At 54.5% G+C, this 11217-nt stretch overlaps 2 protein-coding genes across 2 annotated transcripts; both read right to left on the minus strand.

The window, feature by feature from the left end:
- Nucleotides 1-1608: 1608 nt before the first annotated feature.
- NKX3-1 (NK3 homeobox 1) lies at nucleotides 1609-4450 on the minus strand. Its single transcript, XM_048045710.2, has 2 exons — nucleotides 3997-4450; nucleotides 1609-2382 (listed from the first exon to the last, which is right to left on the minus strand). Exons 1-2 carry the CDS (start codon nucleotides 4262-4264, stop codon nucleotides 1979-1981), a joined length of 672 nt encoding a protein of 223 aa, XP_047901667.1. The 5' UTR covers nucleotides 4265-4450; the 3' UTR covers nucleotides 1609-1978.
- Nucleotides 4451-6867: 2417 nt separating this feature from the next.
- Nucleotides 6868-9245, minus strand: NKX2-6 (NK2 homeobox 6). The gene is made up of 2 exons (XM_066983588.1): nucleotides 9110-9245; nucleotides 6868-7560 (listed from the first exon to the last, which is right to left on the minus strand). The coding sequence occupies exons 1-2, from the start codon at nucleotides 9243-9245 to the stop codon at nucleotides 7082-7084; spliced, it is 615 nt and encodes a 204-aa protein (XP_066839689.1). The 3' UTR covers nucleotides 6868-7081.
- Between the last annotated feature and the right edge of the window lie 1972 nt (nucleotides 9246-11217).

Here is an 11217-nt window from a genome sequence, read left to right on the forward strand (position 1 = left end):
TTCTGTGCTCTTTATTCCAAAGGATATATATAAGGATATATATATATCCACGTCGGATAAAATAGTATCAAAAAATATGTACAAAAATAGCAACTATTTGCACTGGTCTTTATAACAGCAAAGTTAAGTATGAGCAGGTGGCTGCTGCAGCAACAAATGGATGCTTTACTGGTCATAAACCACGAATGGAAAAAAACAAAGTAGCTACAAACATTTTCCCAAAGAACTGTCCAACAAGTCGAGTTTCTCTCCGATTTTCCCAGCTGTGAAGAAAAATGGGCCCAGTTTGGTCCTTCCCAGCAAAACAGCATCCCCATCCTGTTCTGGGTGCGGTGTCAGCCCCATCCTTTTCCCTCTCTGGGTGCAAATCAGCTCGGGGGTGGCCGCAGATTTTCTCCCGGTGCATTTAGTGCAAACATCACGTCTCCACGTTGCTTTCAGCAGCATCCCAAGGGTGGATTTCAGCAGGACGTCCTCCCCCGGTGTTCGGATGCCAGGAGCTTGGGGGGCTTGGTTTCGAGGCCATAAGGGCTCTTTTGTTCCCAGAAATGGGTGAGCAAAGTGGATAAGCAGCAGGGCTGAGCTGGACACATTGCAACAGAGCCAGGGGATTTTTGAAAAACAGCCTCTGAGAGCAGGAGCTGGGAGAAAACCTTATCTCAAGATATTAGGAGTTACTTTTGGATAATTAAGAAAGCGAGCGGTTGTCCTTCAGTCGGGGCCAACAGCTTTTATGGCACTAGCAACTGAATATCCACCGCAAAGGGCTCATTTTGCACATTCTCCTCTCCCTGCCTCATCCCCCTGCCCCTGAGCAGCTTCATCTCTTGCCAAGTCCATGCATGAGCTTTGCAAGCTCTGGATCCCTCGGCACAGCAAAAGATCGATCTGAATAAACTTATTAAAGGGGATGGATCTCAGCAGTTTCTTACCCTTATCTAATTTTCTGTATTCCCCTGCTGCAGGAGGGATTGGACCACTGTGATTTTTAATTCTCTTTTGTCAAGAACAGGCACCCAAACAACACAATTATGGAAAAAAAACAAAAACACACACACAAAAAAAACCAGCCTCTGCCACTCTGCAAGAAAGGCGTTACCATCCTCCTGCTGCCTTGGCACTGGCAAGCGCTGGGCTCTGTTGTTTTTTTCTAAGAAAAGTTGAACTCTTTGAGCGGTTGCTATTTTAAATAGCTTATATGTTAGTGTTCAAACAGCAGCAAGACCCGGATATGCAAAACTCATCTGTCATTGCACTATTGTCCGCGTTCCTGGCACGGCTTCCCACGGCTGCTAAGGCACCGGTGGCATTGGGTGGCCCCAGCAGCAGGTCTGTGGCCATCAGGCACTTCAGGTTTTGGTTGCTTGCAGCAGAAAGGGACTTGATTCTCCCCAAAAACCCCACGCATTACCGCGAGTGGTGCTGCCTGACAGCGCATGGAAGTCTTAGAAAAAAATACAGCTGTGAGGTCCGTGAGAAATGGTGGTGTCAGTGGCAGAAATGCAATATATATATTTTTTTTTGCTATTTTTTTAAAGCTAATAAATGAAAATCAAGCAATGGCAGCAGATGGGGCCCATGCAGCTGAGCTGAGGCCATCTCGGCGCAGCGTGGGGGCAGCTGCTGGCTCTTTGCCCCATCAATGCGTGTGAGCATGGAGGGATGCACGGGGACAATTTCTTGCTGCGGGGACAGAGCAGCTCTTGCTTTCTGCCCCCCAAAAAGCAGACAATATTTTATGGCTGCAGATTGACCCCTTTTAAAAGCTTTGGGGATTATTATTATTTTTTTTTTTTTGGCATTTTGTTTGGCTAAAAAATAATAGAAACGAGAGAGGCTTGGGCTGCAACTAGAGGACGCCGAGCGTCACCGCGGACAGGCTCGGGATTCTCCCTCTCCTAATCACCATTAGCAATAAGAACGCGGCACGGGGGTGGGGAAAAATAAAACGTCTGAAGGTGAAAACCTGCCGCCGTGCTCACCACACCGCAGGGCTCCAGCCCTGTAGGTAGTAGAGGCAGGGCAGGTAGCGGGCACCTGCGTGCAGCGCCAGCAGCGGGGCCGCGGGCGGCTCGGCCGCTTTGCGCCCGGGCTCGAGTCCGCCGAGGCCGGATCCCCCCAGCCTCCTCTTGGTCTTGTACCTCCGGTTCTGGAACCAGATCTTCACCTGGGTCTCGGTGAGCTGCAGGTTTTGGGCCAGGTGGGCTCGCTCCGGGGCCGACAGGTATCTCTGGTGGCTGAATTTCCGCTCCAGTTCCAGGACCTGGCTGTGGGTGAACGCCGCCCGCGAGCGTTTCGCCGGCCGGGGGGAGGCTCGTGGGGCGCGGGGCAGAGATTTTTTTTTGGAGAAGCAGTCGCACAGGGGGGTCTCCGCTGTGGCATCTGCAGGAGGAAAGGGCTGAGAGTTACCTGCTGGGAATTTGCCCAAATCGCTTGCTTCCTTGCTTATTAATTACCCCAAATCACTTATTTCCTTGCTTTATTATTATTATTATTATTATTATTATTATTATTATTATATTTTTATTTTTATTTTCTATCCCTTTCTATAGACTAAAATATTCACACTACCCTGGAGATCTCTCTCCCTAATGGAGCGAACTCCCCACTTTATTGAATTAAAGTCACAGAAGGGAGTTGTTTTCTCCCAAATACCACCCTCTCTTAAGTCATATACACAAATATCCAAGGAAACACAAACCCAGAAAAGGGACAATTTTCACTGCTGGTGAAGCTCTGCCTAAAAGCTCGAGGTACTGTGGTTACGTGCGTTACGGCACTGGGATTTTTATGGCATTGGGCACTTTTTGGAAACGTCCCCTTTCCCACGAAAGGGAAAAGAAGTTTCCATCCTCAAGCTAACGAGTCACCTCCTTTGCTCAGCTTTTGCTTCTTTTTAACTAAAACCCCACAGCCTGAAGGCTCTCTATGGGCAACGAACCAGATCAGAAGGCAAGCTGCAACGTTCCCCTCCCTGGGAAGCATCACCTGTAGCTGTGAAAGCTTCCCAAGTCCATTTATTTAGGCACTTAGTTCCTTTCTCTGTGTATTACCCAGCTTGCGGTGGAAACAGGCCAATTTTTTTTTTCCCTTTAGTCATTTCTTAGTATATTTTCTTAAGAAGCGAACATAATGCTCGAGATGGAAACAATGGGCTTAACTCCCAGCTTGTGTAAATCATCCTAGCCCTGCCGAAATCCCTGGAGCTGTGCTGATTTACACTAGCTGCGTTCTGGGAGATTTGCTATGGCTTTTAATGATTTTTCTTAATAACCGGCTGGGTGGATGTTTCAGAACTTGCTTTATGTCGGAGTTTGTTTTAATGGAATCAACGCGTAAAGCCAAAATTCCCCTGGCAAGGTCTCTTTTAGAAAGCAAGAGCCAGGCACTGGGGAGTTCACGGTTGTTTTTTGGACGCCGCAGCCCAGCCTGGCTCGTGCAAGGCGCTGCAGGATGGGAGGGCAGAGCCCCTGCTCCTGCTCCTGCTGCACGGGAGGCACTGGTCAAAGCCACGGTGCTTCTGAGTGCCATTTTTTGCTCTGCTGCTTCTGCAAATTTAGTGGTTGCGTGCCAGAAGGAGGTGTTGGCAGCGCTGTTTCTAGAGGAGCGGGACGGGTGTTATTAAAGCACGCGGTGTGCGATGCTGCAGGCAGGAGCAGAGCGCTGCAACCGGTGCTGAGCACACGGGAAAGCAAACGGAGAGTGCAGCGGCAGCAGCAGCACCGTGCGGACAGCTGCACCGAGGACCAGGCTATCACAGAAATGGGCTTTTTATTAAACAGAGTTACAGGTAGCTCCGGTCCTTGGACTTATTTGAAGCACCTGGAGAAAGCTTTGCAAGCAGCTGCTGCTTCTCTTGCACTTCTGGCATTTAAAGCACATTTTTTTGGCTCCAAAGCAGCCGGGTTGGGATCTAGCCCCTTGGCTGACCCAAGGGTGGGCATCCCGAAGCCATTCCCAGCCCCGGAGCTCAGCGGGATCTTCCCATCCCCTTACCTGCGTCCGCATCGTGGGGCTGGGCTGGGGAGGCTCCTGGGGCACGAGGGCTCCTGGGGGGGTCCCCTGGGGCCGCCCCCTGCTCCCCATCCTCCGGGCTGCCAAAACCTCTTCTCTCACTCTGCTCTGCCCGTGTTCTCTGCTCAGCCCTGTCCCAGAGGATGTCCTGGATGAGGAAGGACGTCCGGGGTCTGGACGAGGTGGGCACGGTCTTCTGGGGGCTGCCGGGGGCTTTCTGCCCCCCGAGGGGCAGCACCCCAGCACTCATCTCCTTCTCCTCCCGCTGCCCACAGGCTCGCCGCCTTCCCACCCTCCTGGCTCCTCATTTATCCGGCCGGTGGCCAAGCCTCCTGGGCCTGATTGGAGATCAGGCAGGAGTCTACGCCCTTCGGTGGTGTCTTGGCTCCCGCAGGGCTTTTTGCTGCTCCCTCGTCTTGTGCAGAGCCTCTCCCCGGGGTGCCCTTCCCCACCGATCTGCCAAACCTTCCCCCCGTGCCAGAAGGTCACCCCATGGCCTTTCTCCTAGAAATGATAAGAGAAAGGTGCCCAAGTGAGTTCATCCTTTATGGGATCGAAACAATCCCAGTTTGGGGTTTGGGGGTGAGGAGGGGCAGCACTGGCACAGCCTTGGTTGGGTGCTGTGGGCGAGCAGAGCCCCGCAGAGCATCTCCTGCATCCTCCCCACCGCCCCAGCAGGACGACGCTCTGCTTGCTCCAGCTTCTGGGCATGATTTTTGTCCAGGGCCATCCCTAGAGCTCTGGGGAGGAATGTTGTTTTCGGGGAAAAAAAGTGGAAAAAGCTTTTCTTCTCCATATTTTGAGAGCTTTCTTCGAAACATTTCACTTCGGTGAGCTTTCAGGTTGTTGGAAAAATGGCAAAGACATTTTCATCAGCTCCACAAAGCTGCTCTAAGAAGGGCTGGGAGGTGGAGAGGTAACAGACAGGGAGAGCGGATCCAGCAGTAAATGATTGCACAGAAAGGGGCAGAGGATTCATGTGAAGCCTAAATCTCAGACTAATTCCTCAGCCAGCTGTGGAATGGGACAGCATTTGTTTAAGGAATCTCAGTGCCTTCCCGCTTGTCCTGCAAGACCCTGCCTTCAAAGGCACCAGCAAAGAACAAAACCTTGCTGCTTCCAAGAAAAAACTTGGCTGAGCTCCCTAATCGTTGATTATTATTATTTTTTTGAGTGCTCCCTTTATTTGCACTTGTTTTTCCAGAGCTTGTGTCTCAAAAAAAAAAAACTTCCTTAAAAAGGGAAACTACAGATTTCCTGCAATCCCCCAAGGACTTCGCTGGGGCTTTATAGGCAGGTGTTTGGTTACGGCAGCTGTACGCTCAGAAAACTTCAGCAGCTTCAATATTTCAGCCTCATTATGCTCTTATCAGCCGGGAGAGGCAATTTGGCAAGATTTATGAAGCAATCGGAGCCCAGCAGCGTTACTGCCCCGCAGCAGAGATGTTTCCAGTTGTCCTCGCGCCCCCGCCGCAGCGGTGCCGTGCAGGTGGCTGTGGACCAGGAGCCACGGAGTGATGCTGATGCCAAAAATAAATAAATAAATAATAATAAAAAAGAAAGAACAGAACAAAATTTTCCAGAACAACGAATTAAAACAAAACAGAACACAACAAAAACCCGTAACTCAGCAGGTTTGCGAAGAGAGTCAGAAAATGCATTTTTTCAGGCATTTGCAACTGTTTTGGGCTCTTGCCCAACTACGTGAAAAAAATTTGTGAGCTGCCCAGAAGTCGGGTGCTCTCCTTCCTTCCAGAAAATCCTTTTATTTCAGTCATACCCGTTGCATTTTCCTGCAAAGTCGAATTGGGGCTGTTGCACCTCTGCTTTGCCATGACTGACACTCGGTGCTCTCTGTGCGCTCAGCACCTCCGTCTGTCCTGGGCAGCCTCGTGGCACAGATTTCTTTTTCTCGAGCCTCTTTTCCTTTTTACTGCTGGCTACAGAATAAGCTGCAGCTGGTGAGAACTGAGCCATTGGGTCCAAAAGAGGGGTTTTGGGGATGCGGCGTTGCTGGCAAGTAGCATGGGAACCCCTGTCCTTGGCAATTTCTTGCACTGGGCCGAATTTGCCGCTGGTCTCGAGTGAAATTTTGGCTGATTCGAGAGTGTGGCTGAGTTTGGGAGAGATCTGCCTCCTTTTTCAGTGGCTGGTGCAGTGGAGAATTTCTAATTTGGGCAGAAAACAGGAGGGATTTAAAGCAATGGTGTGCACCGCAAGCTCACCCCGGCAAGCAGGAGGCAGAGGGATCCCACAGACACCGGGGTTATAAATATCTCCTGACCCTGGGCTTTTGGGAAGCCCCTCTCAATAGATGAAGGGCCATAAATGATGTCTTCAGACCTCGTGAGTCCCATTCTTAAGCTTAAATATATGTACAGGGAGATGTATATGTAAATGTACATAGAGCCCTTCGACCCAGCAAAGCACTCGGTGCTAATGGATTCAGGGCACCTCTAGGTTCAGCACTGACTTTTTTTTTCCCTTTGAATCATCTTTTGGATGCTCAGATACAAATTGTGGAAAGGAGAAGCTACAATACTAAAGGAGGAGTGGTAGGAGAGGGAAAACCACACACTTTCACCGTTTTTTTAATAGCAAATAATAATAAAAGAGACAGAAATGAACACCTGTGCTGGTAAGATATTAAGAAATATGACTCAGAAATGGATCCCAAAAGATTAGAGGAACTCAAAGCATTAAATAGAGCATTCGTATATAAAAAAAAAAAAAGTAAAGGCACAGTGATGCAGCCCCTGCTTTCTGGTTGTCCTTAGGAAGAAATCCAGTGTCCACAGCCCTCTGCACTGCATTGCACCGTCTTCCCGGAGGAGCAAATCCCCCGTGGGAGCGGGACGGGACGGACCCCGACACATTTACATTCAAATAAATAAATGCCCTCGGTGATGGGGGTCCCCAGGGTGCCCCCACCTCCTTTGCAGAGCCGTGGCTGCGCGGAGGGGCCGGACACACTGGCAAAACCCCTCCGGGTGCTCCCGTCCCTTTCCTCGGCCACCCCCAAGCCCTGATCCCCTCTCTCAGGGCTGGTGCTGAGCCGTGCCCGAGCTCACGGTGACAGCACCCCAGCGTAGCCCCCCCCGGAGCTCCCAGCACAGGGGCTGCTGCTATAGGCGCCGTAGCAGCTGCTATAGGGGCACGGCGGGCTGCCATAAGGTGCTGGGTAAGGCTGGGACCCCCCAAAACAGGGTTTGCCATCCCTGACCAGCACCGGCACCGCCACCCTGCGCGGCGGTGGCGGGTGGGCTGCCAGCTCCAGGGATTTGTCCTGCCTTTGCCTCTTGCACTTGTAGCGCCGGTTCTGGAACCAGATTTTCACCTGGGTGGAGGTGAGCTTGAGCACGCTGGCCAGGTGCTCCCTTTCGGGAGCCGAGAGGTATTTCTGCTGCTTGAAGCGCCGCTCCAGCTCGAACACCTGAGCCTGGGAGAACAACACGCGGGGTTTTCGTCGGTGCCGCTGCTTGGGATGGTTGCAAGGGTCGCTTTTCTTCCCGTCTGCCTCCAAGGGGTGGGCGAGCAAACGTTTTCCTGCGGGGAGCAAAAACCCAAAGCAAAGTGAGCCCCCAGCCCGGTTCTGCTGAGAGAGAATTAAATTGGGAGTGGGACCCCTTGGGAATGAGACAAAGCAGGGTTATCGGCTGCTAAATTTAATATGAATTTTTACTGCAATGTTTAATGGAAATTCAAGAACTCCCCCCCCCTCTTTTTTATTTTTTGGCTGGAATTAGGGGTGTGACTGCTGCATGAATTTTGGATAATGCCTCATTTCTGTCCTTCTGTGGCAGCCCCGTCCTGGAGGGGCACAGGGATGTGGGACGTGCTGGAGGTTTGAGCACCCCAAAACACAAATCCCTTCCCCACATCCTGCCCCACAGGGATGGAAGTGACCCCAGGCAGGATTTACATCCAGCACCCACAACTCGCAGTGCCCTGAATTTAAGCCAAAAGGGGTAAAACGAAGAGGACGGGAATGAAGAAGGAAAACCTGTTAGCTCCACAAGAAGATGCAAAGTTATTAATAATATTATTATTATGTTATTATTCGTTTTTTTTAAATATTTTTTTATTAATATTTTTTCTGGGGGTCTCGTGCATCGCTCCGTTGCTGGCGGGATGTGCTCGGGTCCCCTGGAAACTGCAGCAGGGGCTCAGGGGATGTAGGGGGGCTGCGGGGCAATGGGGTGCTGCGGGGCTCCCATCCGACCCCCCCCCGGGATGCTCTCGCCCTCCCCAGCTCCCTGGCTCCGCGTCCCAGTGCCTCCCAGTGCTCCAGCTCTGGTCTTACTGGTTTTCCCGTTTTTTTTTTTTTTTTTTCCCCCTCTCTGCAGCCGCCGTGCGTTAGGAAAAGGCGAGCAAGGGAAAATTCGCCCGATTTAGGTGGGGGGAACCGGGGGGGCCCCGAGGATGCCCTCGCCCCCCCTGCCCCCCCCCCCCCAGCCCCCCCGGTACCCGCAGCCGGCTCCACGCAGCCCGAGGACGGCGATGCCTTGGGACGGCTTCGCGGGGACAATTTAGGGAGCATCGAAACGGGGCTTTGCGCCCCCCCCAAAGCGCCCCCACTTGTGCCCTTGGGCAGGATCAGGCCCAGCGCCACCGAAGTGGCTGGGCTCCGGGGGGCTCCAGGGGATCGGGGGGGGGGGACAAGGGGAGGGGGCGACACCGGGACCTTCCCGAGCTCTGCTATGGCTTGGGAGAGGTGGGAAACGGGGGTCTGCAACCCCCCGGCCCCCCCCAGGGGAAGGAGAATGAGCCGGGTCCGTTTCCTTCCCCTCCCCCCCCCACCCCGTGCAGCCGGTGCAAGAGCCCCGAAATTAAAAAAAAATAAAATAAAAGGGGGGATAACGGATGGGAAAAGGAAAGGAAAAAGGGGAAAAGGGGAGAAAAGAAAAGGGAGGAAGAAGGGGTGGGGGGAGAAGGGGAGGTGAAAAAAAAAAAACACGGGGGGGGGGGGGAAGTAGGAAACCCGGTATCTCGCACCCCCAGCACCGGGATAATCCGGCTCCTCGGTTTTTGGCCCCCGGGGGGAGGAGGGGGACAAAGGGGGGGCTCCGTGGGGGTCCCCGCGTCTCCCACTCACCCGGTGGCGGCGGGGGCGGGCGGGGGGGCGCGTCCCCCCCGTCGGGGCTGCTCCCAGCCCCGGCCCCGGGGGCTCCGGGGGCGCTCCGCCGCTCCAGGTCCAGGATGTCCTTAACGGAGAAGGGGGTGGGCAGCATCCTTCCGACGGGGGGGGGATGTGTGAGGGGTTGGGGGGGGTCTGGGAGGGGGGGGCACCCCGCCAAGGGGCTGCGCGCTCCGGGACCCTCTCCCCGGCTTTTGCCCTCCCGTTGTGGCAGCACCAGGTAGGGAGAGAGGGGGGGGGGGGTCCCCGGGCTGGTTGGGTGGGGGGGGGGACAGGGGAGGGCGGGTCGCTGCCCCTCGGGGGGGGGGCGGGATGTTCTGCCCCCCCCCGCAGCCCCCTTTCACCCAGCCGAGCCCCCCGACGGCTGGGTGGGGAGGAAGGAGCCAGACCCCTTCACCTCTGTATTTCCAAAACAAGGGGATGCGAGGCCGAGAGGGGGGGGCTAAGGGGGGGGGGATTTGGGCTAAGCTGCAATAAAACAAATCGAGCCGATCTGAGCTCCATTAAGGTCACATTAGCGAGCGGCTTGGGGAGATAAGGGCTGATAAGGCGGCGGGGCGCAGACCACCTAGATCCTGCAGGGCCGGGGGGGGGGATGCTGAGAGCCCCCACCCCGTCTGGCTGCCCCTGCGCGGCCCCAGTGCCCTCCCAGTATGTCCCAGTGCTGTTCTGGTGGCGGGCAGTGGGCTGGCAGCCCCTCAGTGGGGTACAGAGTGGGGTCAGGGTTCCCCCAAAAGAGCAGCCCCATTTTGGGGAGGGGGGCGGCGGGGAGGTGCTGGGCAGCCCCACCGGCCGCGGGGTGATGCTGGGCCTTATCTGGGCTCAGGACCGGCTATTTCAATTAAAATTCCTGGCCAGCCTCTGGGGCTGGTGTTTGCTGATAGCCCTGACAGAGCAGAGGGACTTTTTTTGTCTGAGTTGGGGCAGCATCGCCCGCGCCACCGAAACAGCCAAAGCGGGCTGTTAGGGGAGGCTGAATAAATAAACGGCCCCAACGCAGGCAAGGAAGTGAGGGGCTGGAGCAGGAGGGAAAATAAATACAGTGGCTTGGCGAGAGAGGTGCTGGCAGAGCCACGGGTCGGTCCTGCTCTCTGCGTGATGCTCGGGTTTGTCCCCATCCCCTGCGGGCTGTGCTTTGAGGTTTTTGGGTATGCCATCCCTGGGACATCCCTGCCAACGTGCTGGCATCACAGCGTTGTTATTTCTCAGTGTGATGTAAGGATTGGGTCCGAATCCACCACGAGACACACGGGGCTCACCTTCCCCATGGGAAACACTGCAAAATGCCTGGGAATACTCCTTTTTTTCCTCCTCATTTTTTTTTTTTTTTTAACCGGTGCACTTGCTTCCCAGACCCCCAGCTTTCTAATCCCATGCGGGACTGATATTGCAGCCCATTTAAAAAATAATTGCTGCTCCTCTGGTCCACAGGGCTCCTGTTGGTGCTGGGCACGGACGTGGGCTTTGCTGCCCTGCATTATCTTCATGGCAGAGCCCACGGGCAAGGCTCGTTGCTCGACCCCATCCTTTGCAGCCCGCTGAGCCCCCAGTGCCCAGCCCTCGTCCCCAGCTGGATTCATTGCCACGTTTAGGGGCTGGAGAAGCACCGAGAGGCGAGAGCAAAGAGGCAGTAACATTACACCTTGGCTTGTTGATGGCGGGAGGCAGCCGGCGCCAAGGTAAAATGCTTGGCTGCGATCGAGACGAGCAGGAAGGAATCGGGGTAAGTAGCTTTATCCGCCCCTAATGACTCCGTGCCGCGGAGATTAATGGAGTTTGGCTGGACGAGCTCTCGGGGCTGGAGGAGGCTCTGGATGGGGCGAGCTGGGGGAGAAGAGGGGAAAGCAGAGCTGAGTGTGGGGCAGGGTTAGTGCGCCTGCGGGCCAGGAGAGCTCCCTGCTCCCCGTCCTGGTCCGTGCGCCCCACGGGACGCATCCAGCCCTCCCTCACCTGCAGCATCCAGCGGCTTCAGTGGGGTCTGTAAATCATCTCCACCCAAAAGCTGTGGCCAAACCAACCCAATCCTGGGCTCGATCAGCACCCGCTGGAGGGATCTGGGCTCAGCC

The sequence above is a fragment of the Anser cygnoides genome, chromosome 26 (assembly GCF_040182565.1).
Source record: "Anser cygnoides isolate HZ-2024a breed goose chromosome 26, Taihu_goose_T2T_genome, whole genome shotgun sequence".
NCBI classification, from domain to species: Eukaryota; Metazoa; Chordata; class Aves; order Anseriformes; family Anatidae; genus Anser; species Anser cygnoides.